Genomic DNA, 26,894 nt, shown 5'->3' with positions numbered 1-26,894 from the left:
AATTGGTGTTTTTTGCAAACTTATTGGTAGCTCACTGCTCATTTATTTCGACTGATGTGCGACTGATGCTGCATGTCGCTATTAAAAGTTCACTGACAGAAAAGTCACTAAATAAAAATAAAAAAATCAGAAAAGTTGCTAAATATTGCAACAAAGTTGCTTAGTTGGCAACAATTAACCCCTTCCACTTACCCCCACACTTGGCCACGCCCCCTGTGGCTCTTGGCTCCGCCCACTTTGGATAAATTTTTTAAATACGTCTGTGGGGGGACTACGCTTTCAAATATGGGTTAGTTGCGCTTTAAATGTCACAAAACTCAGGCTAAAACAGTTTCCCAACCTTCTCCACATCTTTCCACAACACAATCATAACTTTAAAGTCATGCAAAATAATAAAACGCAAGAGAAATACGCAGTTTTTTTTTTATTTGGCAAGAAGTTGTTTCATGACTGCAAGTAAAAGCAGCTTCACAGAGTCTATTTTTATGACCTCGCAGCAGCGTTGTGCTGCTCCAGTCAGATAATCAGCAGAAAGGAAGCGCCATAAGTTACCCTGGCACCGAGCGGAAACCTGGAAACCCGGCCTGCAGATGCCCTTTAGGAGCGCAGAGAGATAACAGCAGGCAAAAGAAAGAAAGAGCAGAGAAATATGGAAGAGAAAACATTTTCCTGTCTTGAAAACGTTTCCTAACATGAATGGCTTCAGAGTCCAGACCAGCCTGCTAAACTACAGAACAGGGGAGACAAACTCATCGACAGGACAGAACCAGCATTCCTCTCTGTGAGAACATGAATGTTTTTACAATCACAGGGAATAAAATCTGCAGGAGGAATTTTATTCAACGAGCCGCAGACAAGAAACTAAAACGTGTGAAAATCATTGTGGAAATTCCTCCAACTGTTCACAGAGAAGATCTGAACACGAGCAAAGAACAGAGACTCTGACAGTCTTCAGTTGTTCTCTGCCAGCTGATTAAAGCTCTGGTTATTCAGATCATCAAACCAACGAGAAACGAAGGAAACTGCACAAAAACCTCTGAAGACACAAAGAGAAACTTCCTTCTTCATGAGACGAAAGGAAAAATGGAGGCATCAGATTTCAGTGGTTGGATGATTTCTGTTTGGTCTTTGGCTAAAGACCAGGAGCCATTTCTCCTGCTAGCTGCTAGCGCTAGGCTAGCATGTTTGTTTTGATTGTATTTACCCAGAATGCCCTGCATTGTAGTCCACTTTCTGCGTTTGGAGCCGTCTCTGGTCTGCATACGAATTCAAACTGAACTAGAATTCACTTAAATCCAGGCCGAGGTTTTTAGAACCAGAGGTCAGAGGTCAATTAGTGTTCACACCTCACCAAATGAACCGGACCTTCTGGGCAAACAACCTGGAGTCGGGTTAAAGTGAACTGAACCAGGTAGGGGTGAATGCACCCTAAAGGTGAACTCTGGTCCTCCAAAAGCAGCAAGTGAACTACAGCGCAATGCATTCTGGGTAAAAACAACCAAAACAAACATGCTAGTGTCAGAAAGACTAGAGAGAAATCCCCCAACCGCTAAAATCCTCCATCTTGTTTCCATCTGGTGAAGAAGGAAGTTGCTCTCAGTGTCTTCAGAGGTTTCTGTGTCGTTTCCTTCAGTGGTTCTTGGTGCAGCGCCCCCACAGGCCAGGAGGGGAACAGGTTGGTTTGACTCAGAGCCACAGCAGCTGGAGGTGGAGCAGATGTTCTGGGTCCAGTAGAACCGGGTCGACCGGACCATCATGTGTGAAAACATCTTTACTCCCCACAGCGTCTCTGAGTTTTGTGGCTGACCATCTCCATCCCTTCATGAACACGGTGAACTCATCTTCTTAAAGGAGGATATTTCTCAGTCACAATGCTCAGATCGTCTCTTCCTCTACAACCTCGCTGTGACCTCAGCGAACCGCCAGGCCCAGAACTGCCAGCACATCATTCTGAGGCCAACCAACAGCAAATAACAGAGTCTAATACTTTAAACCGAGGCAGAAGTGACCGGAAAGCCGCAGAGGCCAGGCTAGCTAGTCCAGTCCAAACCCGGTGCTGGATGAGGGAGTTTGGGTCAACATGTAGCCGTTTATGGACGTTACTGAGGTTGACTTGGTGGGGGGGCGTCGCAGCTGTGTGTTTCTGCCCTGGTGTGAGGCGGCGTTTTTATAATCGTTCACCACGTTGGTGGGTTGATTTCTGGGTCAGGACTCCGTGGAGGTGAGTCCCGCCTGCACCACCTTCAGAAGAAGATGTTGGGCTTTCTTCTGCCCACGCTTGCAGAATGCACCGTGAACCAGACGGAAAAGGCTCCTGAAATATGCCAAATATGCCCCTTCCCTCCCTTCCTGGAGATGGAGCCCACCCATCTCCCCCCAACCCGAGGAATTCCTCACAGCATCAACACACACTGAAAATCTCAGATGACCCACTCACACAGAAAATGTGCAGGCATTAATACCGCAAGTTTCCACCCAGCTGACCCAGACATGCCTTTTAAGGCTAAGCAGTTCAGATTTCTCTTTTCATTACGTTCCAAAAATACTCCTGGAGCGGAGGAGCGGCGGGGCGGAGGGGCGGCGTGGGGGGCTCTTCTGTTAAGTGAGGTGAAGGACCAGGAGACAGCACGACCAGATAATCACAGGGCCGGTTAATGAAGAAAAAGCACTTTGAGAAAATAAAGTGTCCCAGGAATTCATAAGCAACGTTAAAACGCCGCGCTCCCTTCCTCCACTTCCTCCCACAGGCGTTTGAAGTCTGCTTCCTTTGCACCTCTTCCATGTTTTGTTTTGGGTTTTTTCACAGGGTCAACTTGGCAGCCATTTTTGACAGGCCAATGAGAGCAAAGCAGACAAAGTTATGGGCTGCAGTTTGCAAAAATACACAGATTTACAGCAATAATTTATTACAGTGGAAAAAAGGCACATTTTGACCATGTTATTCATTCATTTATAAATGTTAAATATTTAATTAGAAAGCTAAACGTTTAGCTTCAAAGTAAATATATAGCTTCAACATAAACTTTATTTATAAAGACTTTAAAACCAGGAACAGCTGAAACAAAGTGTTGAACATCAGGACATCAGATTAAAAAACAGCCATTTTGTTCCAAACGAAGCTAAATATTTGTTTACGCTTATAAATGTTATTTTGCTTGCCAACTAAATATTAACTTTAGTTTCTAAACTAAATATTTAACTTGGAGCTTAACATTTGCAAGCCAAGTAAATATTTAGTTTGAAACTGACATTTATGAATGAATGAACAACAAGGTGAAAATATGAACCCTCTTCTTTCCCTCTCATGCTAAATAAGCCAAATTATAACCGTTAAATACTGAATGTGAAAAACCCCAAAACACACATGGGGAGTTTTAGTCTGACTGGAAGCTGAACCACAGTAAAAATATTCGCCCGCTCCGGCTCCCTGGTGCCGGTTTGTTAAGTCTCCAGCATACTGTCTCTCAGATAAGAGTTCTCCTCTCTGAACGATTCACCATAAAAATCCTCACATTATGAACTCGCACGGAGGCTGCAGACTTTGCCATCACTGCGTCACTGATAGCAGCTCTCCAACGATAACGTCACCACTTCACTCCACCTTCTGCTGCTGTTCTCACACATCGAACTGGAAAAGAACATAACTGTGGTGCACGTCAAGCCCGAGCAGAGCTGAAAGGTTGCAAACATGATGCTGCACGCCCTTTGAATGATCAGAACGAAACCCTTTTCATTCACTTCAACCTGACGGTGCAAACAACAAGGCTACTGTAGCAGAGTGACCCACATTGTTGGTCAATACAGTCCAAACTCCAACCATGTGAGGCCTGATTAAACATTATCACAGCAACTATCAGTCACTAGCACATTCTTCTCAGCAGTCTGCAGCAAACTGTGGGGGAAAGGAGGAGGAAGAGGCCACAGACCTGCAGTGAAGACAGGTTTTAAATCTAGATGCTTTTGGTTTACTTTACAGATCAGAAGGTGACTCCGATCAGGAACCGTTTCCTCTAAAGCTCAACAACTAAACAAACCAAAGAGAAGATGATCCACCAATATCTGGACCTGATGCTGCGACATCTTAGTCATGTTCTTATAATCTAACATCAGACACTGTGGGAACCCAAGCAGCAGGATAGTCATCTGGTTTCAGGAAGCGTGCTAATAAATCCTGATAGGAGGAGTACGTTTGGATGGATGCTACTGGTGAGCGTTGCATAACATGGAGATAAGTCTTGCAGTGAGCGCTCATCTGTTTTTACAGCTTTTCATAAATCATCTGAATCCTACGGTGGCTGACAGGTGCAAACGGTGAAACGCGATGCAAACACATGAATGAAACTCCAAAATGCAGAAACAGAAAAACACTGCAAACACAGGAAGAAGCAGCAAAAAGGGGAAACACTGCAAATAAAAAAGCTGCAAACTCTGAAGCAGAAGTCCTCCGACCAGTAGGGGGAGTCTGGAGTCGGTGGTAGAACCCATATAAATGCCCTGATGTTTTTTTCACATTTCAGAAAGACATGAAGTATAATTCACCTGTCCCTTCTTTCCTCCAACTTTCTTCTGGACATCCTATTAAATCACAACATCCCATCTTTACTGAGTCTGGTCCCAGACGATTTGTTGGTCGACTCCCCCTAGTGGCCTGGAGGACTAATGTTTTATCAAGCTTGCAGCGTTGCATACTTGGCATTTTTAGTATTTGTGGAGTTTTATCCTTCGCTCTCATTTCCTGTTGCAGGATTTTGTTTGCAGAGTTTTTCCGTTTCATTTGCGTTTCTGTATTTGTCTGTTTTGGAGTTTGCATCATTCATGCGTTTGTAGCTTTTCTGTGGATAAATATGAATTCTTTGGGACAATAAAGCACATTTCTATTCCATGTCTTGCAGCTGTGCAAATATGGTTAAACAGTCAGAAATATTAGCACATGCTTCACCTGTCAGACATGTTCCTTCCATTATACACCTGCATTCTGATTTACATCCTTTTCTCATAATAAACCCAAATCAAACACACCGGATCCTGCAGGGCACTGAATTTCAGAGTTGTTGTGTTAGTGAGCAGATTATTTGGTGAAAACAATTCCCGATTCATCTGCTCATGTAACGTGTTTGATAACTACCCAGTGGCCCAATCAAATCCTCCACAGGTCAGTAAAGAGGAGATATGTCGATTTGGAAGCTGGCTTATTTGGAAAGCAGTTATGCAACGTTTCAGAGGAGAAACTATTACAGAAGACTGAAGACAAAATGCAGTCAGAACTAATAAATCCACAGAATCCTTGCATGCAACGACTTTAGTGTTGCTGCAGACGCAACACAAGGCAGTTTGGGTAATATTTGATGCAGCTCTTAAATTACAAATAAAAAAAATAGATAAAAACTGATTCTGCATTTTGGTTTTAGAAATCCAGTCATAAAAACTCCATAAAACTTTCAACAAACTAAAATCAGACAAACATTTCTATAAAAGCAGAGGTTCATGCTTTGACATGACCAGAGTGAGAGCGAACGTCACTCCGTCATGTGAACTCCGGGCTGAAAAAGTACTTCTAGTTACAGCTCAGTGAGAGAAGGACGCCGAGTGTCTGGTATCTGATGGCAGATCCACCTGGACGGGAACAAAAGCAAGCAAAAGTGCCCCAAGACGTAGAAATACCTGCACAGACAACACATTCTGTCTACTTTATATCTGTTTTTATTACTACGACTTACTCTCTATGTAAATCTGTCACTTTGCTGCTGCTGCACTGAAATAAAAGGTAAACAGAAGGAAGAAACGAGGAAAGAGCAACACTTTCACAGTTACAGTGGACAAAATAAAATGATTGCATGATTACCACAATCATTTCTGATTGCTAAAATTTAATTACTGTGAAAACAAACTTGGCTGCTGTTAAAAATTGATGTTGCGAAATTATGAAAAATGATTCAACATTCGCTGAAATTTTATTAGTTTTTTTCATATTCAGACGTCCATGCAAAGTAAAATAATTACAAAACATTTCAACAGAATTGGTTGCAAGTAGGAATATTGATTAAAACATTAGTTTTCTCTCGGCTCCAACAAATAACTTTGTTATTCCATGAATAATCAGTTACTAAAATTGGTTTGAAATGCCAGAAAGGGATGAATTAGAAGAAAAACATTTTTTAAAAAAATCAAAAAGCATTATTACTAGAACATATTCTTCAACCAAATGGACCCGTGTAAAGAGACAAGGATCCATGATTCTAGTTTAGAGAAAGTTTGTTTGTTTGTTTTTTCCTCACTGTCCATCAAATGCACAAGACATCAATGTTATCAGGAGCCTCTAGCTGAACTTTGGACTTAAAACAGTTTTTAAGATGCAAGTCAAAACGTGCAGAAATGAGTCAAAAACAAAAAAATCACCTGCAGCAGCCGCTATCGCTGCCTAGCAGCTAACAGTGGCTAGGCTAACGTTTCGCTGGATGTGGTGCAAAGTATTCACGAAAAACAATGTGAAAATAAAATGACTGCTCAGACAAATGAAATGTAGTGAATTATTTTCCATGTTTCCTGCAGAGACACGTTTTGCTCATGCAGAGTGTTTCTGGCGTCCAGCCACCGACGGCGCTCCAGCTGGCCTGCGCTGTGTCAACACAAACCTCTGTCCAGGATGCGGCTCCGCATTTACTGTTATCACACACACACACACACACACACACACACACACACACACACACACACACACACACACACACACACGGACGTGAGTGGGCTTTTACACAACGCTACATGGGAAACATCATGATTCATCGCTGCTATTTCAAGCAGGTCCGAGTTTTTGTAACATCTCTGCATCCTCCGCCGCGCTATTCCTGGTCTGACGGGGAACCGAGGCTAAAACCTGGACCGCTAATAAACCCCAACGCCATCCGGTCCTAAATCCAGCCAACGTATCGATTGCAGTCAATCAGGATGTGCTGCGGCTTACACAGCAGGAGTATTCAGGAAACATGGCTGTGAGCAGAGTTACATTTACTTCACTAATTATTATGAAGTATTTCTACTCTCACTTGAGTTAAACTTAAGGATTTTCTACCCACTGAATGAAAAACAAACCAAATATCCACCAGACACAAACAAACACATGCAGTTATTGTTCAAGTTTTTTATTGGAAGAAACCGATTTGGAAACATTTTGTAATTTTTTGTTACTTGTATTAATCACTGCCATTTTAAAATATTAAATGATTGATACTGTAGGACTTCCAGATGTTGGATGTTTTAGAAACTGGCTAAACTCTCTCAGTATTGAGGGTTAATAATTTGACTAAGATTTACTCCAATTAATTTTTCCACCAGCCGCCATTAAAACTTTGAAATGTGTTAAACTTGACAACAGTCTCTTTTTAATGTGATCAGTAAACGTAACATTGTTTCATGCAGTCAAGCTGGATCCACTGGGAATAAATGGTAAAACCCGTGTTGCGTATTTAGCTGTGCGGCAGGCATTTTTCTACCTGGAAGTGGGCGTGGCCTAATCCAAGCGACTCTTTTAGAGCATTTACAGGTTTTGCCCTTATTTTCCAGTAACAGCCGGACCAGGTAACTGGTGCTGAACGCTGCCAGTTCTGTACCAAGATGTTTTAATTAGTCTGATGTGAAACTCGGATGATAAATGCTAAAAAAATCATCATAACTGACAGAAATAAAGGCTTTGAAACAGTCAGTCTTTGTGAGAAGACACTGAAATAAACGAACTTTGACTAATATTCTAATTTATTGAAGAGTTGGTGGCGTTTGGGTCGTGTTCTGGTTCTGAAGGTTTAATTCTTGCTCACTGTGAGGAATTGCTGCAGGTCAAGGATTTGATGCAATCTGCTCAGGTTCCTGAGACAGAAACTAATTAATTAATTTGAATAAAAACTGAAACTGACTGCAATGTGTGATAATCACATTAGAATGGATGTGACTAGGGGCGAAACAATAACTGTAGTTGCAGACTATAAAAGAAGATTTACTGAAAAAGAAGTAATTAAGTCAAAATGTGCAAAAAAAGCAAACATTTAAGATTAAAACCTTTTTGTGAATATACATATTTTCCACCCAGAACTCCTGCAGTGGCCATTTTAAATCCACCTGGTTCAAACTCTGCACTTAAAAATCCCAGGTTAACCTTTTCTATTCAATTATTTATCAGTTAATCAAAAAAAGTCAGATTATCCCTGCGATGTGCGGCTCGTCTCTCCACATGTTGATGTCAGAGGTATTTCTTAGCCAAGTTAAGAAAAAATTACCTCGACATAAAAAAACATTTTATTTATTTCCACTGCAGGAAACTCTTTAAGTTCTTCTTGCTCTAAACGTTTTTAAACAAAATCACTTTTTCTACCCACTTATTAGCAGCCCTGGGAACCGGCAGCCATGTTCTGAGGTCCCACATGCATCTGCCGCTCTGACAGCAGCGTCATGCAGAGTGGCAGGAACTTCACCACCGACATTCCCAGCGGTCTGATTCTCCCAGGCAGAAAGCCTCAATATTTAAATTTAATCCCCAGAGCGGTTATTCAGCCGCTCGGTAATCCCCAGGTCCAGAGCTTAGGCTGATAATGACCCTTATTGGACACCCGTAATGATTAGTTTTTGGTTTCACCCAGAGCAGAGTGGGCGGTTTAACAGGGCGCTCTGCGGAGGGGAAACCAGTCAGAAGAGAAGATGGGACATCGCAGCAACTCCTGGATTAAAATCCCTTAATTTATTGGCATTAAAATCTCTCCATAGACAGGTGGCGGCTGCAGTTATCATATTGCTGTGTAACACGCAGAGCATGAGCTGGAAATCATTCCTCCCTACAGTCAGTTTAACCAAACCCAAGCTGGAGTATAATTTCCCAGGACTGAAAGGCCTGGTTGAAGCTGTAATCAGGGGGAAAATTAGGCATCTCACTCTTGATTTTCCCAAAAAGCTGCTGCCATTTCCCCCCACAAATGCTGTAATAAAATACCAAAAGAAAGCCTTTTCCCACATCTACCCTCGCGACTAGCTGCCATGCAGCGGCCCGTGCCCAGAGGAAAGCGGCTGGCATAATCTGCAGCAGGCTGGGAGGCGAGCCTTACTGAAAAGTCATCAGGGATTTTTTTCCCCCATTTTTTTGTCTCCCTTCATGTCTGAAACAGGTCAAGGCAGGTCCCCTCCGTCTCCCTTCCCTCCCTCTGCTGCTCTTTACGAGCCCCACCTGGCACATTAGTCCTCCACCAACCACTGCAGCCAGCCAGCCTTCCTGCAGCTGCAGCTGCTGCAGCATGCGCCCGCCTTCATGCGCCCGCCTTCATGCGCCCGCCTTCCAGCCCTGGGCATGTACCGTTCAGACTGACACCTTGTTTCTGTAGGCCACGCATCGCGGCACTTTCAATCTCATTTGAGCAAAACGCAAACACAGATACTCAAACAGAAAACGCTCCGCAGTGTTTACTCTGAATATCAACTTCTAACCTGATGAGTCGGGTTAATCCTCCCAGGTTAAATGCTTAACCAGCAAGCAAAAGTGACCGACTGCAAAAAGACAACAATTAACCCATCGCCCCCTGATTTAAAGAAAAGCAACTAACACTCAATAATCGTCAACTAATTTAATAATCGATTAATCATTAACTGGAGCATATGGACTCAAAAAGCAACATGTGGAGCTGCATTAAAACCAAAACTGCACAAAAAGTGTATAAATATGTATCTGGTTCAAATTCACTAAAGGGAATTATTCCATCTTATGCAATGAATCTTTATTTCATTCATTAATATTGTACAAAAAATCTTAAGAGGTTAAATGAAAAATCTGTAGAATGTGATTTTTTTTAATCCAAATAGATTAATCATCAAAATAATCAATAACTAAAATAATCATTAGTTTCAGCCCTACTTGCCACATCCAGCCTTTAACCCACAAGAAACATGTTTCTGTTCATATTATTCATTTCTTATTCATAAAATTTGGTAGCTACTTTAGAGTAGTTACCATTAATATGTTTATTTTGTGAATATTAAGTATATTAATGCTCAAATCTAACATGAATAGTTAAATTAAATTATTAGAGTTGTAAATAAATTTGACAGTAATTATTTTTGCTTAACTGAAGCAAATATTCAGTTTTTTAGCTTGTAGCACATTTTAACCTGATTATTAGCTCCTTTAAATTTATGGTAAAAAATTGTACAACAGGGAAAAAATCTGATTTTGTTGTGTTTTGTAATGTAGCTCAGCATAACTTATAAATCTTACAAACATTTTGGCTTGAACAATATGATGGCGAGAAAATAGGATATTTTTGCTTTAGTTTATCATGGCGTGTGAAATTACATGAATTTAAAACCTAATCTTTCTGTAAATCTGAAGTATTGTGCCAGATGGGAAACTTTTGACAGATTTCATCTTCTGACACATTTGAGTTGACGGATCTTTAGTGTTTTACCAGTTTGACCAGTGAGCCATGGATCAAGTTACAGAAAGTCCAGTGATTACCGTCATCAGCGCTGTGGCCGGCTAACTCTGTGAACATTTCTATTTACATTTTCCATCTTATTGTAGCCTCTTTCCATTCCCACCAGTCATGAAACTAATTAACTCATCACCTTCCAGGAAAATCCCGTACCTGTACCTACCATACAGGTAAGGGATTTTCCATGACCTGCTGTCATACCACTTTTTCTTCCTACTCCTCATCATCTCCTCTTCTGACAAGAAGATTTTGGGGATTTACTTTCCCTGACTTTTGTGTTGATTGGAGGCGTGGACTACAGGTGAAGCCAACAAGTAGGATCAGGAACAGCAACACCAAATGGTTGCTATGCTAACCAAGCGGTTAGCATTGATTAGCATAGGGAGGTAAGAACGCGGAATCAAACTCTGGACCGCCTACAAACCTCAGTATCGGTTTGGTTGAAGTGAACTCTGGTATATGTGAACGCCACGAGGACCAGAGACCGCTCCAACAGCAGGAAGTAGACTACAGCACTGGGCATTATGGGTAAAAACAACCAAAACAAACGTGCTAATCTAGTGCTAGCGGGAGAAATTACTGGTGGGCCTTTGCTAAAGACAAAAGAAAAATCCTACAACCGCTAAAATCTGATGCCACTCCACTTCATTTCTGTTTATGCTTCCTGAAGAAGGAAACAAAGTCTATCAGGTGGAAAAACACCTGAAATCACCTTAAACTGCAAGTTTTACCAGAAATCTATGCATTGTTCTGAGCAGTATAAGTGACCAACTTTGGAGGAATTCAATTAAAACAAGGAGGAAAACCTATGAAAAATACACACCGTCGAACTGGAATAATCCAATTAGTTGACTTATTCCTTGTGTGATGTTACCAGATTTATTTATTTTAAAAATAAGAAAATAGCAAAACTAAAATAAAAACTGACCATGGAATCTTGTTCCGTATGCGACAGTCCATAGTTAATGTAAGTTTGGTTGATTTTACAGAAAAACCTGGCATGCAGCTTTAAGTAGAGTTAGAATAGTTGTGCAATATTTTGAAGTAATATTGTGTTAATGATAAAAAAAATTATGGTAAAAAAACAACTATTGCTTCTTTTTTAGGTAAACTATATGGCAGAAACAAACAAATGCTGCTCCTGAAAAGCATTTCTATTTAAATTAAGCTTCTTCAGGATGCTGCATGCTTAAAGAAGTTTGCTTCAAACCAGTAAACTGTATACAGAGACTTTGTTTAATTGTATTTTTGATTTACTGAAAACCCTGGGAAAAACAATAGTAAAAAGAACATTTTGGTCATATTTTTTAACTTTTACTGAAATTTATCATGAAAACAAATCAAAATGACCATCATGACAATAATATCGTACCGTTTATCTCGATAAATGACAAACATACGATAAAAGCCCACCCTTCAGTGGGGACATTTTGGATAAGGAAGTACCTGTAATCTTAATTTCAACAGGAGTTCAGGAACTGAAAGGAATCTCCAGAAAAACCCCGGTGACCCAGATGACGGGGAAACCCAGAAACAGTCCAGGGGCCTTCTGCCTGGGCTCAGAAAACATCAGCCAGCAGAACAGCAGCGAGCAGCAGCCTGCGCTTCGTTACGGGCTTCTTTCCAGCAACATCAAATGCAGCGGCCCGCGGTGACGTCGCGCTGACGTTTAACTAAAGTCAACATGAAATAAAAGCACCAAACCCGGAGAAAAACACCAGAATCCCGCATGTAGTCGGAATATAAAATGTCCCAGCCACCTGGGCTTTCCTCTGCGAACCTGGATGGTTCCCTTCAGAGCGGAGAAGAAGAAGAAGGAGGAGGAGGAGGAGGAGAAGGTCGAAGACGCGGAGGAAGGCTAGAAAACTTGCCGCAGTTCAGACTCTGCAGTCCCAACTGACTGGGTCCAACTCGGGAACCCGAACACACATTTCCCCCCACAAACACGCTTCATTCCGGGCCCAGATTTACCTGAACGGCTCCCCCGCCGGGTCACAAAAGAACCTCGGATTAATCCACAAAGTTCAGGCGGACGGCAGCCGACACGAACCGGGACAAGTTGCTCCACATATTTCCCAGGCTGGACCGGAGGAAGAGGAGGGGGCTGTTTATTCTGCCTCAGTCCCGCTCCTTCGCGCTGGTTCTTCCCCTCCCTGGTCCGTTTGAGATCAAACCATCACATTCCACCGCGTCCTTAACAATGAAAAAAGGTGGGCTTTCCTTTTCTGCCGCCGGAGGACCCACCCCTCGGGATGACTCTGCCCGGCCTGACCGCAGAGAGAACGCCCTTCCCGGCTCAGACGGCCCGCCCCTCTCTGCCTCTGGGCGGCCGCCAGGGTTCCTACAGGTTTTACTCTGCCTCAGTCCCACAAACATCCACATTTACACAGTTAGCGCACTTTACTGGACGGATATGACGTCACACTTACAGAGAATGATGAAGGAATGAAAGTCCAGAGAAGATTTTTAATATGGAACCTAGAGAAACACCTAGAGAAAGGAAACATGGATGGATGGATGGATGGATGGATGGATGGATGGATGGATGGATGGATGGATGGATGGATGGATGGATGGATGGATGGATGGATGGATGGATGGATGGATGGATGGATGTTCCACTTCCATGAAGTGAGCTTGTCCCCCGCTCACTTTGACACGTGAACATATTTTTGCCAGTAACGGAGGCCCATATTGTTACAGCTGAAAGTTGCCCCAGGTTGGTGAAAGTTGCCCCAGGTTGGTGAAAGTTGCCCCAGGTTGCTGAAAGTTGCCCCAGGTTGGTGAAAGTTGCCCCAGATTGGTGAAAGTTGCCCCAGGTTGGTGAAAGTTGCCCCAGGTTGGTGAAAGTTGCCCCAGATTGGTGAAAGTTGCCCCAGGTTGGTGAAAGTTGCCCCAGGTTGGTGAAAGTTGCCCCAGGTTGGTGAAAGTTGCCCAGGTTGGTGAAAGTTGCCCCAGGTTGGTGAAAGTTGCCCAGGTTGGTGAAAGTTGCCCCAGGTTGCTGAAAGTTGCCCAGGTTGGTGAAAGTTGCCCCAGGTTGGTGAAAGTTGCCCAGGTTGGTGAGAGTTGCCCAGGTTGGTGAAAGTTGCCCAGGTTGGTGAAAGTTGCCCCAGGTTGGTGAAAGTTGCCCAGGTTGGTGAAAGTTGCCCCAGGTTGGTGAAAGTTGCCCCAGGTTGGTGAAAGTTGCCCAGGTTGGTGAAAGTTGCCCCAGGTTGGTGAAAGTTGCCCAGGTTGGTGAGAGTTGCCCCAGGTTGGTGAAAGTTGCCCAGGTTGGTGAAAGTTGCCCAGGTTGCTGAAAGTTGCCCCAGGTTGGTGAAAGTTGCCCCAGGTTGCTGAAAGTTGCCCAGGTTTAAATCCTGTTTCGGTCCTGCCCTGGTTTATGTTCATGTGATGCTAAAACTATTTATTGGTTTGTTCTAAAGATCATCAGCTGATTAGGTCATCGATATGCAGATGAGCCCTGGTTGCCATGGTCACAGCATGGCGTAAATCACCTTCTGCAGGTAGAAAACATTCCTGAGATAGCAGAACATCCCAGAGGAGGCCAAGGCGTAACCGGGCATGCTCAGACACTCTGATGCCACGCAGCAACGCCAGCGCAGCAGCAAGGCAGCCTGGTGAGGGTTGAAGGTTTGATTCCCTGAGTTGACTGAAGGGATCCTCTGATTGGCAGAGAGCCAGAGGAACCAGGAAGTGACGGTCAGTGTTTACCGCCAGAGCTGCTGGTCCAGGAAGAGACGCTTTCTGTCCGACATCCTTCCCAAACCCAAACATCCTCGACCAGCCAGGAGCACAGGGTTCAAGGGCAGCCAGAGAGCCTGGAAAATCCTGGATAAGAGCCTGGAAAAGAGCCTGGGGAAAGCCTGGAAAAGAGCCTGGAAAAGCCTGGAAAAGAGGTTGGGATTTGATTTAATGTTTAACAGGTTTGGATAAGAAATGGAAACTATTTTCCATCCATCCATCCATCCATCCATCCATCCATCCATCCATCCATCCATCCATCCATCCATCCATCCATCCATCCATCCATCCATCCATCCATCCATCCATCCATCCATCCATCCATCCATCCATCCATCCATCCATCCATCCATCCATCCATCCATCCATCCATCCATCCATGATGTCATTTTTCCGTATTATCCTGATAAAGTCGGAGTTTTGAGCCTCCCTGGCTCCTGTTGGAGCTTTCCTGCTTTCCGTCCCTCGGTGAGGAAGAGGATTAGCCTGGCCTTCCTCTCAGTGGGTTGCAGCCAGTATTTAAACAGATGTAACTCTGCTGGGTCAAAATGTGGGGCAGGAAACATGCGATTATCCAACGGCCATCTTTGAAGGGAGCGAGCTTAAAATCACTGATAAATCTCAGAGAACTGACTTCTCTTATTTCATATTGTTGCGTTTTAATTTGAAAATACACCAAATGTCCCCAGAGACTGACTGTCCGCTGCTGTACCATCAGCCTGTCTTCTTCTCTGGTTCTCACAGCAGGGGGGCATTCCTGCGTAAATCTGCCCTGAGACAGACCTGCAGCCTGCAGGGGCTCTGCCAGGCAGGATGCACAGCTTCCCCCAGCCGTCCATTCCATCTCTGCTGTCCCGCCTCTATGGAGCTACATTAGGGCCATGACGTTCATTAAAAAGATGAAAAAATCAGAAACTGACACACACAAAAGATTGAAGCGGAAAATTTTTTTACTAAAACAAGTTGTGGAACTGAAAAATAATTTGAAACTGAAAAAAGGTTTAAAAACTCAAAAACATTGAAACTAAAAAGAAATATTTGAAAATGGAAAAAACTTTATACTGAAAAAATCTTCAATCTTAAAAGTAGTTCTGAACATTTTTTCAGTTTCAAAACGTTTTTCAGTTTAATTTTTGAGTTTAATTTTTTTTTTTCAGTTTAATTTTTAGTTTTCTTATGAAGAAGCTTTCTGGCCCTAAAGTAGCCCCATACCAGCGGCCTGCGCCTCAGTCCCGGGGTTGAGCCGAGGTGAAGGTGCGCTGTAAAGAGGTGTTAATGAGACAAGCTGCACTTGGCAGCAGTCCCGCTCTCGGCTCCACACACCTGGAGGATTCCTGAAACCTTCACAGCGGCGCAGAACCTCAGCAAGAGCCTGCATGGACCTGCACACCGTCATCAGGTTCCCTGGAAGCTGCTCTGAGTTCTACTGCACAGTTTGGTTTCATTCTTCAGAATAAATAACAGCTGTTTTGTCAAATAATTCCTCTCTGAATATAAAACAGTAATTACTGGCCTTTGATTAAGCCATGAGGCTGAGCAGCTGGACCCGTAACTATGATTGGTCTGTGCAAAACTCAAACTGGTGGTGGCAGCATAATGCTGTGGGATAGCATCCATCCATCTGCGACTTAACCTTGGTATATCACATAAAATCCAAATAAATTACTTTTCCACAGTGAATTTCACGTGAAGAAAATCATAATTGCCCCTATAAGTTGCCCCTGTTAGCCTATGCTACAAGCAGGCCCAGCATGGAACCAGAACCAGGCCCAGAACCTCTAAAGCAGCAGCATGGACCCAGAACCCGGCCCATGCAGGCTGATGAGCGCAGTATGTTCAGAAGCAACACATACCCAACGCAGAGCTTTCCACCAAACCACATCTCACATTAGCTACTCTCCATTTCATGACCAAGACAAATCTCTGCGACTTACAGAGGAATGCCTCCAATCCACACCCAAACCATGAGTCGCCTGCGAAAAAAAAGTTACAGTGCAGAAGCCCGTATACCCAGGAAGGTTGCAGCGTTTCTGGCAGCCGTGCAGGGCACACAACCACCAAAAGGCTCTGCTGTCATGTCCCACTGCCAAGCCATAATAACAGCAATAAGGTTGGGGAGGCTCGTTAACCTTAATCCAGGAATTAAACTGAGGCACCAGGGAGTGGAGGATGTGCTGTTTCGTGAACTTGAACACAGAAGCTGAAATTAAACGTTCACCACAGGAGGGGGAGGCAGGGAGAGCGGTGGTTCATGCAGTTCACACTGAAAATCTCTGCATTCAAACAGCCTGGATCAAACTGTCCCGCATGCTCAATGTGCAGGTTAAAACGGAGTCTCTGCCTCCCCCTGGTGGCTGTGCTGCGTTACTTCCCTTCTGCTGGGAAAACACGACAGAAGGTCAAATAATCTCCTGAAATATTACAACCAGAAAGGATTAAGATTTATATTATTGCAAGCTGTAATGTCATTTTGAGACTAGTTCTCTCTATATTGAAGCACATGTGACACGCATTCATAATATGGGGCGCCGTTGAACGTACACGTTCAAAAATTAACGGAAATAATTTGGGTTATTTAGTGCAATATTTATAAAAGAAAAAAATTGGGGTTAATTTTTCCAAAGTTATCTTCATTAATTTATAAATGTCAGTTTTATATTTTTATCTTTAATACTCAATTTATTTTTAAGCTAAACTTCAAATATTTAGCTCTGCACAAAATATTTATTATATTTAGCTAATACACAAATTTAGCTAATATGACGTTTGCGATTTCCGCTGAGCAGCAGTGAAATCGCATATTAGCTAAATATTTGGAAATAGCTAAATAGAGCTAAGTAAATATTAGCTAGCTTAGCTAATATTTTTAACTTGAAGCTAAATAGTTTGCTTGCTCTCTAAATACTTATTTAACTAAATTTTGTTGCTAAATATTTAGTGATCCAATACTTTGCTTCATCTAAATATTTAGCTAGTTAAGATACTTTTCGTTGGACTTTTTGATATAGAATAATTATGAGAAACTTCGTTTTGCTTTTCTATCAGAATCAAAAGAAACAAAAAATGCTCTGAATATTCCCGACTGTGAGAATCAACATTATATCTGACATTTGGATTTAAACTACTGAAGTAATTCTGATGTGCTTTAACTTAAAAATGATCTTTGTCTTTTCTTGTTACCTGCTGGCGGACGGACTCCTCTGCTCCATCCTGTTCACATGAGTTTCTGTCTGCAGAAATCTGCTCTTACCTGCCACCTGTCTGCGTTTCGGTCCTTTAAATCAACAAAACATGAAAGCTAAACAATATTAAAATGCATTTCCTTTTAAACTATGATTCATATTTCTGTTTCATCAGAAAACAAATTTGAGTGGCTGTTTGCATCTGCAGAGGTGGACAGTAGTCAGATTTATTAATTTACCTGTAACTTTTTGAAAAAAATAACTTTTCTTTGTGTTTTTATTCCCGTTAAACTAAAAAAAACTAACTACGGCTCTGTTCTTTATCCGTCTTGCCTGAACTCGTCTTCTGAGTCATGTTAGCAAATCTCCAGCGACGTTTAGGTCAGCAGTTATAAAACCTTTATCTTCCCCATCTTAGGTTTGTCTTTTTTCTGTGTCCTTAAACATCGTTCTGAAAAAAAAAATCCCCTTTTGTAATTCAACTTTTTTATTACACTCATCTGCAGAAACGATGGCATTAAATCTGATCCATCCAAAACCAATCAAATGCGTCTCTCCACACTGCAATTCATGTATCTAACAGCTCTGGGTCCATTTTTATCTCTATTAGTCCAAAAATAAGTGAATAAGTGCGTGTTGGTCTGCAAACAGGAAGAAAATTAATAAGAAATTAAATGAAATGAATCACTCTGAAACCTTACAAGTCAAAACAACGTGCATAAACGTTGCAGGAGTGTTTTTAATATTTCCTTATCGTTTGTCTGCAGAACAGAGAAAGTTACAAACTTGACCTGAACTGAGTCATGCTGATGAAGGAGGATCGTGCAGAAAGACACATCAGGGGGACAAGAGAGGTTCCTGCGCCTGCAGACATTTATTTCCATGGAGAACAAACCCAGTTCAGCTCAGTGCTGATCCTGTTGATGTAACGTTTCAGGGATCCGTGGCTGTCATAAGTATTCACACCCTCCTAACAGATTTCCTCCAGGACTGTTCTGATTTTATCCATCTTCACTTCAACTCTATTTCTATGTTCATCAGGAGAAAATTAGTTGCATTTGGTCTGCATAGAAATTCTGGCTGTAGTTTTCAGGTTTTTCTCAGTAAACGTGATGCATGTCCAACAACCTGCATCTTAAAGAGTAACGAACCCCCAAGTCAGCTATTTGTTGCTGATAAACTGTACAAATTGCTCCTTAAGGGGGCTATCTGCATGTTCCTATGCGATTTTTCAGACATTTTTGTGAAAATGTATTTAATTCTGCAACATTTTTCCTCAAACCATACCACCATACCTTAGAAACATAGTCATTATCACATTTTAAAACCGAACTCAAAACACACCTTTTTAGATCTGCCTTTTCCACATGACACAATTGGTTTGCCTGATTTTACATAGATTTTATATAGATAACATTGTTTTGTTTTATTTATTTTTATCTATTTTTAATTGTTACATTTTATTTGTTTGTCAGTTTTTTTTGTTTTTTTTTTACTCTTGTACGGTGTCCTTGAGTGCCAGAAAGGCGCCTTTGAAATAAAATGTATTATTATTATTATTATTATTATTATTATTCAAAACCGTCTCAGTGCTGCCCTCGTGGGTTCAACAGCAGCTACTGCAGTCTAATTTTACTATTGGTTACAACAACAGGAAAATTGTTGTAACCAACAATTGTCACACAAACCCATAAAATTATCACAGTCAGAGACGCGCCCCCTGGTGGCGAGTCAGGGGCTGGGACTGATCGGTGGTGTTTCTCATAAAACTCATGTCTGATTCATTTCCAATGTGGATTCAGACTGAAATTGGTCTCCTCTCTGCTCTGACTGTAGATGGCAATGATTTCATTTTTTATTTGAATGATGACAAGTGTTTCGTATAAACTTAGATAGTTTGTTGTCACCATAAAAGTCTCTAAAACAAAGTCAGTAAGTCAGCAACGGTTCTTTCCCTCGTCTTGGCCACACCCCTCAGCTCCTCCCTTCATTTGGACACGCCCCATAATTTTTTATTTATTTTGGCTCCGCCCACTTCAGTGGATATTAAAAAAAAATCTGTTTGGGGGCGGGGCTAAGCTTTCACAAAAGGGTTGGTTACACTTTCACTTTTGGGTCCAGTTTCTCTACAACGCTGTCTCCACACATGATGAGCCTCTCCTGATGTAATACCGCCTTCTGTCCTCTCCGGACTCAGACCAGTGGACGATGAGAGCTGGGAAGAATCGGGCGTCCCTGTAGGTCGGCGGACTGTCGCTGAGCGCCAGCTGGCTGGAGTTGGACCTACAGCACTGCTCGTCCAGGCAGCAGGGGTCCGACAAGCTGCTGCTGCGGCTCCTCCACGGAGCCACAGTGCGACGGGAGCCGTACATGCGGCACAGCGACACATGGGACGTGTCGGAGGAGAGGCGGGACAGCAGCAGCGCCCCGTGGCAGGAGAACCCAGAGGAGCAGCTGGAGCTGGCGACCGTCCTCCTCCTACCTCCTGGACCGTCGTCCCGGTTCAGGGGCGCTCCGGGGTCCAACAGGAAGCGGGTGGAGGAGGCGGGGGTCGCGGTGTTGGCGCTGATGAGCATGGCCTCCGAGTAGCTGGGGATGAGCTGGCGGTTGCAGCGAATGTGCCACTCCATCTCCGTGCTGTCCAGGGTGTCCACTCTGGGAATACCGCAGCTAACTTCGTTTAGCGGGGACGGACTGCTGCAGATGTACTCCAACCCAAACAGCTTCTCCACCCTGTAATGGACATACGCCGTTCGGTACTCGATGAAGACTCTGAGAGGCCAGGAGAGCATGAGCAGCGCCGCCAACCAGAAGGCCACCCGAGACGTGTACCACGGCATCCGGTCCGGGTCAACGCAGGCAATCATGTTGTCCCGGAAGTCCACGTTCCTCAGCTGCATCCCCTCCCGAGCTTCCATGTAGTCGTCCAGACCTTCTGTTTCGGAGAAGAACCGGGACCTCTGGTTGAGATAGTCGTTCTCTGGACCGGCCTCCGTGAAGCTGAAGCACTTGGTGAAGCGCAGGCGGGTTGTGGGGTGACCCTCCAGGCCCGTAAGTTCCCGCGACACGTCTTTCATCCCACAGTGGGCGTAGTCGAACTCCCCTTCCGCCACGTGGGTGTTGACCCGCTCGTGGTACACCTGCGTGGTGGTATAGGCGTCCCCATTGCGGTACCTTGTCACCTGCCGCGTCCGTCTGACGAAGTGGTAGCTGATGGCCTTCCACCATATGCACGGCTGTGCCTGACGCATGCGTAGCACGCGCTCGTACACGCTGTCCACATCCGCTTTGGACTGCAGCTGGTTCCGGGCCATGCAGTGCCAGCACTCCACCATGTACAACCCGTAGAGCAGCAGCAGGAAGGCCAGCGGGATGTAGACGTACCCGTCCGAGCACGGGCTGTCGTGGTAGATCATGGAGTGTCCGCCGCCCCGCAGGGTGGAGGGGAAGTTGGAGGTGAAGCTGATCTTGGTGACCCGAGTCAGCTGACACCAAGCCAGCGCGGCCAGGCAGCTGATCATGAGGACGGAGAGCAGCAGGCAGCGCCAGTGGGACTCCCGGCAGACGCAGGCACCCAGGGACTGCTGGACCGGCCGCTGCTGCAGAGGCAAGAAAAAGACAAACGGGAGCCATGATTAGGAAAAAGCACTTAAAGCGATGAAGCCTGTAAACATGCCAGGGAATCCGCGGCATGCAGCAGAAATGCAAACGACTCCAGCTAGCAGTAAATTACAGCGCAGCTCAACATAAATCAGACCGAAGAAAGTTCAGCAGAATGTAATCAGAGAACATTACTGAGGTGTTCTCACACACAGAACCCAAAGATGCTTTACTGCATTGAGGCCTCAAGAACCAATAGGAACGGATCTGAAAAGGTTTAAGATGTTAAATCTGGTCAAATAAAAGCAGCTCAGATGGAAACTCAACCAAGTGATGCTTTGTAAAGTGAGTGGCTCTTATTTGTTTGTATTTTATTGTGAAAATAAACCCAAACTTAGCCAGAGGCGACACATTTTTCATTGCATTTTCGGTCTGAACTATGACTAGACCATTCGAACTACTTTGATGTGTTAATTTCATTTAGTTAATTATATGGATGCTAGTTGTTGATTAATGAGTCAATATAATGTTGGTTGATCTTACCGATTAATTAATAAGTGGCCATTTTCTTAAAAACCTGCGTTTTCTCTACTATCAAAATGGCCGACCACTTTTCCATCACATCAAGAGGTAAATCTCTCATAATATACTGAATTTAAAGAAAAACATGTCATCAGTGGTATTAAATATTGACTGAATAAACAGAACATTGTGGTTGGAACATGAACCTCATTTTTGAAAAAGTAACTGAATTATTTGCTTACTTGCATCTTTTGATGCATTTCTAATATTTTATTAAAACTATTTAAGTAGTTAAATGGAAAACATGCAGAATGGCAATTTTTTAATCGATTAATTTATTACTGGAGTAATTATTGTTGCAGCGCTACATAAAACACACATGATGAAGGTTCATGGCACGGAGCTGTTGGTGTGTTTAGACTGGATGCTCTCTCCGTTTCCCATCTTTCTGCTTTATCTGCTTTTTAATTCAACCAGCAGAAACACAAAGCGCCACATTTGCAATAACGTTGAGCAAAGAGACTTTGGCAGCAGGCTGTTGAATCAGTAACAGTGAAGCTGAAGATGCAGCAGCCAAACTAAAGTTAGCAGTTTACTCTGCGTGCCTCCAGTGGAGACGTTCGTCCACATGACTGCCTCTGGTGACACAGAGTGAGGATTCATGGTGACAAGCAGCCATCCACTGCTGCGCTGCATGTCACCCGCTGCAGCTCCAGCGTCAGGCATTGCAGGAACCACTGAATTTCATCCACAACTCGTTTCCTTCACACAGAGGGACGGGCTTTTTTTAAAAAAAATGTTTTTGGTGTAAAAGTTGAAGAAGATCAAATATGTTTGAGTGAAAATGTTTATTTTTCCTAAAATGTGAAACGTTAAAAACAAACCTTCAAAATAAAACTCCTAAAATACACAGGAAAGTGATGTCATTACTCAGAAGTGTGGAAAATGTAAATCATCGATATGTGACGGAGTGCAGAGCCGGCCTGAGTCATAAGTGCACTAAGCCTGCTGCTGCTTAAGGCCTCAAGACCATGAAAGTTTTATGTTTACCGAGAAAGAGAATACAAATCCATCCATTTTCTTTACACCCTTGTCCCTCAGTGGGATCAGGAGGTGCTGGTTCCTCTCCAGCTAACGTTCTGGGTGAGAGGCAGGGTCACCTGGACAGGTCGCCAGTCTGTCGCAGGGCAACACAGAGACACACAACCATGCACACACACACACACACCTAGGGGCAATTTAGAGAGACCAGTTAACCTGACAGTCATGTTTTTGGACTGTGGGAGAAAACCCACCATGCACAGGGAGAACATGGAGACTCCATGCAGAAAGACCGGGGCCGGGAATCGAACCCAGAACCTTCTTGCTGCAAGGCAACAGCTCTACCAACTGCGCCACTGTGCAGCCCGAGAATACAAATAAATTTAATTTAAAGATTTCAGCAGATACATTAAATTATTTAAAGTTTAAGATAAATTGAATTTACAAGTTTACTTATCAAAAGTGCAAACAATAATCCTAATAGTTTGATTGTTTGGTTACCACAGTAACGGTCTGTAGCTACAAGTTTAAAACCTTAAAATTCCTGCACTTTTTACACAAATTGCATTATTTTGTATGTTCAAAAGTCAATTAATGTCTTTAAAAGTGCATTTAATCATTTTGCTTTCTAAATACCGCTTGTATTTTACTCCCTTCTCCATATTTAGTTGAAAAATCTTTGATATATATATATATATATATATATATATATATATATATATATATATATATATCCTCATGGTATTCAGATTATTTATCTGTAGAGATGAGCTTCCAGTCTCTGAGGACTGAAGGTCTCTTTACCATCACCCTAATCTTCAGGTCCTTCCACAGATTGTAAATCAGATTAAAGTCAATATTCAGTCCAGTTAAAGTATTATAGTACACTTATAAGGGATGGATTGTTTTGGATTAACTTTACAAAATGTAAACTTTATTGTTAATTTTTAACTATGTTTAAAACACAGAGAGGAAAGAAGAAGAACTTTAAGATGAGGAGGAAATCTGGACATGCAAATAGTTATTCTAGACTTTTCTGGAGAGCAGGAATCATCTGCCTACCACTTCTGGAAGATCGCTGTCTGCAGGTGAGTCTTCCTCCTGCTCTTCTTCCTCAGCAGCACTGGGAACACTGGGCGCCTCTTCCGCGGAGTCCTGGTCAGAGGAGAGCATGCTGCAGCGCTTTGCATGTCCTCTCATGCATCCTGTTTTACCTTCTTCCCTCCGTTTGCATCCTCCTTCCGGGTCCCGCTGCGTCCCGCATCAGATTCTGGTCCAGCAGACTGCTGCTGCTGCTGCTGCTGATGATGATGATGCTGCGGTGAGGTGCGGTGCGGGAGTCCCGCGGTGCTCCTGCTGGGGGCGGAGGGGGGCGGGGTTCAGCCGGGAGTTGACCGCAGCAGAGACAGCAGAGGTTCACCATGGTGATGCAGGGCGCGGTCCGATAAAAAGACGCATAAATTAGCGCAATAAAACCCAGAACTGGTCTTAGAAATATGAAACGCTGCTCTGAGAGGGGGAAAAAGCAAAACAAACTTCCGGTTGAGAAAACGTAATACTGCTGCTACTTCACAATAAAAGCTCACTTTTCTTACTGGTCATCTTCATCCACCGTATTAAGATTTTAAAAAGTGTGAAAACCTTCACAGTTTATTAAAATGTTAGCTCACTTTATGTGAAGAAATTCAGTGTGGTTGAAATTTTATAAAAGTAGGGCTCTGTCTTTTATTGATGACACTGAACTTCGACAATGGCTTTTAATAACTTTTACTGATAACCATAATAACCAGGAATAATTATAAATATATATATAAACAAACGCAGGTTGTAGTAGTCAAAAAAATATCCGTCATCTTTTTGCAAATATATGTTTATCGTTATTTTTAGAATAATCAAAAAGAATAATATAAATGACATGACTGTTTTTTAAAAGAATAACATCACTTTCACTAGTAAAAATTGTAAGTTCTTTGTTTTTTTATGTAACATTTGTGGCTCTAAATGTTTGGATTGTAGAAATTGTCCAGCACTTTCAGCTGTGAGGATGATGGTACACCTTATATAGATAGAAAATTGTTTTCAATTTTTAAAATGTGTGAAATTGCTTAAAAGCTATTAAGCAATCCCAAATTACCCAAAGACTCTTTCCCTAACTCTAATAATGCTATCGAATAAAAACAAAAGTAAGCAAGAACGTGGTAGCAATACTTAATCTAGAATTAAATGAATTTATTTTGACTTCTTTCAATGTAAAAATATAGTCATTTAATTTACCTGTCATGATGTAATTAATGTGTTGACGTTTCTCCGCCTGACCGCTGGAGGCGCTGTGGTTTAAATTCATCCCTTCCTCCAGCCGGTCTCCTCCAGAAAACATGGCGGAGGTCAGGCACTGTGTGGGAAAGGGAGCGTTTGAATTTGGACTTAAAATGTCTAAACCCCAACTTCTGCAGAACCGAATCCGACTGGGAACAAAGGCGGTACACCCTGGCTCTCTGTCGGCTGGGTTTCCGTTTGATGACAATGAAAACTGTGAGCGGAACCGAGCTGGAAGAGAGCGGGAGCGGGACGGCTGTACAAAGGTGAGCCCGCTGCCGGGTGGAGAAACCGGTCCGGAGAAGCGAGACACGCCCAAAAAACGCTGCTTTCTGGGACATGAGAATGAATTATGGACTCTGATAGACTTCACTAAGCGGAATGTTCCTCCGTATCGGAGGTGTGAGAAGCTGTGGAGGACTTGGTTCCTCTTTCCCCCACGCCGGACTCTGCATCTGGACCCTGGATCTCCTCCGTTTGTTTTCATCAGGAGCTACAGCGGAAACGGGTCTAGATCTGAGCCGCTGTACAAAACCAAAACCGGCTACTACGATGTCCTAGAAGTCCCAGCCACCGCCACCAAAGCCCAGATCAAAACCGCCTACTACAAGCAGTCCTTCGCCTACCATCCGGACCGGAACCCGGGCAGCGCGGAGGCCACCGACCGCTTCTCGGAGATCAGCGAGGCCTACACGGTGCTGGGCGACAAGGTCCTCCGGAAGAAGTACGACCTGGGGCTCCTGAGCCCGTCGGACCTCAGCGGCAGAGCCAAACCCTCCACCGGGGTCTTCACGGGGGGCTCAGCCGAGCAGCAGCCCGGGAGCAGGCGGTCAGTGTCGGGCGCAGAGTTGAGAGACAGGCAGTATGACTTCGATGAGTTCTACAAGGCCCACTACGGAGAGCAGCTGAGGAGGCAGAGAGACGTCCGGCTCCGGAGGGAGGAGAGGCTGAAGAGGCAGGACGACTCCATAGACACCAAATTCGCCAACATGATGGAGTTCGGAGTTGGGCTGATGGTGCTGCTGGCCGTGGGGATTATAATTAGCATAGGGAAGTGAGGAAAGTTTGGTGGATGGACGAGCTCGAATAGGCTGCTGCTTGTTTTGTGCTTTAAAGCTGCAATATGTAACTTTTAAATAATTATTTAACCATATTTGTTAAAACTCTCACTATGTTGTGACAGTGTAATATGAGACAGATAATCTGTGAAAAGATCAGGCTCTATCAGAAAAAATGGCACCACAGTAGAGAGAGAGGGGAGAGGGAATGAGCAGCACCACATGGAGGCATAAACTCCATTTATATTTCATTTATTTCTTCCTATTTCTGTTTAATTTGGTTTATTTGAACTATATAAAACGTGACAGAATGTGAAGCCTGATCAAACCAAAACAATTTTAGGTACATAACCAGGTTTCCTTGCATTAGACTTGATAAACGATTAAAACTCGTCAGGGTGAAAGTGGATACAGAAAGTTCTGTGGAGGAAGGATTCAGAACTATTTTGTACCCAAGTTTGTCTTTCACAAATGCAAAACAACAAAGATATTAGCTGATGTGGAGAAATTAATTAATCTCCACATTTATTTAGTGCATAAAATGTTTGTCATTGTAATTTAATCTGTTATTTTGCACACTGGTGGAAAAAATGTTGGATTCGGGAACATCATGTTTTTCACCTCATGGATATTTAAATCTGTTTAACTCTGGGAAGTTTGGTGGTTGGGATCCTGATTTCTCTCTCTGCTCAAGAAATTTCACAGCCACTGGATATTTTATTTCAACTGATTTTGACTTTTATAAAGTCGTGTATCCTTCAGGCTTGTACATTTGATTAAGTATTTATGAAACGGATAAAGCATTGTAAGCACTTTAAACACTGATCCAGGATCAGGTTGTCATTCTAAGGGAAGTGCCTTTTATGTTTACTGTAAATGTTGAACGTTATTTTGTTCCAGAGATTAAAAATAAACGTCTTTTCCTGCCTCTCCTAACCAACAGTTTATGACGGTGCAAAAGTATTTGTGCC

At 43.1% G+C, this 26,894-nt stretch overlaps 3 protein-coding genes across 5 annotated transcripts in view; 1 reads left to right on the top strand and 2 right to left on the bottom strand.

The window, feature by feature from the left end:
- Window positions 1-12,811, bottom strand: part of luzp1 (leucine zipper protein 1) — a 41,767-nt gene extending 28,956 nt beyond the window's left edge. Inside the window, exon 1 of the mRNA XM_008401887.3 lies at window positions 12,435-12,811. The gene's annotated coding sequence lies outside the window, so the exon portion shown is untranslated. The remainder of the gene's footprint in view (window positions 1-12,434) is intronic.
- Window positions 12,812-18,090: 5,279 nt separating this feature from the next.
- On the bottom strand, window positions 18,091-24,949 carry LOC103459944 (transmembrane protein 151B). Of its 3 annotated transcripts, XM_017303037.2 has the most exons (3): window positions 24,824-24,949; window positions 23,612-23,905; window positions 18,091-20,985 (listed from the first exon to the last, which is right to left on the bottom strand). In XM_017303037.2, the coding sequence occupies exons 2-3, from the start codon at window positions 23,747-23,749 to the stop codon at window positions 19,513-19,515; spliced, it is 1,611 nt and encodes a 536-aa protein (XP_017158526.1). In that variant the 5' UTR covers window positions 23,750-23,905; window positions 24,824-24,949; the 3' UTR covers window positions 18,091-19,512. The 3 variants fall into 3 exon arrangements, with proteins under 3 accessions (XP_017158526.1, XP_008400108.1, XP_081458996.1); XM_008401886.3 differs by lacking the exon at window positions 24,824-24,949 and having other exon boundaries at window positions 23,612-24,093; XM_081602870.1 differs by lacking the exons at window positions 23,612-23,905; window positions 24,824-24,949 and adding an exon at window positions 22,559-22,700.
- On the top strand, window positions 24,895-26,865 carry LOC103459973 (dnaJ homolog subfamily C member 30, mitochondrial-like). Its single transcript, XM_081602871.1, has one exon. The coding sequence runs from the start codon at window positions 24,925-24,927 to the stop codon at window positions 25,921-25,923; it is 999 nt and encodes a 332-aa protein (XP_081458997.1). The 5' UTR covers window positions 24,895-24,924; the 3' UTR covers window positions 25,924-26,865.
- Window positions 26,866-26,894: the final 29 nt, after the last annotated feature.

Source organism: Poecilia reticulata, chromosome 22, assembly GCF_904066995.2.
Source record: "Poecilia reticulata chromosome 22, P_reticulata-male-v2, whole genome shotgun sequence".
NCBI lineage: Eukaryota > Metazoa > Chordata > Actinopteri > Cyprinodontiformes > Poeciliidae > Poecilia > Poecilia reticulata.
Note: the sequence above shows the minus strand (reverse complement) of the source record. Positions and strands in the feature narration are given on the sequence as shown.

Bases quoted from the DNA above. Each gene is read 5' to 3' on its own strand.
- LOC103459944 (XM_017303037.2), bottom strand. From the start codon at position 23,749: ATGAGAGGACATGCAAAGCGCTGCAGCATGCTCTCCTCTGACCAGGAC. The intron at 20,986-23,611 runs GTAGGCAGATGA...TTGCCTCTGCAG, and splicing joins ACAGCGATCTTCCAGAAGTG to CAGCGGCCGGTCCAGCAGTC.
- LOC103459973 (XM_081602871.1), top strand. From the start codon at position 24,925: ATGGCGGAGGTCAGGCACTGTGTGGGAAAGGGAGCGTTTGAATTTGGA.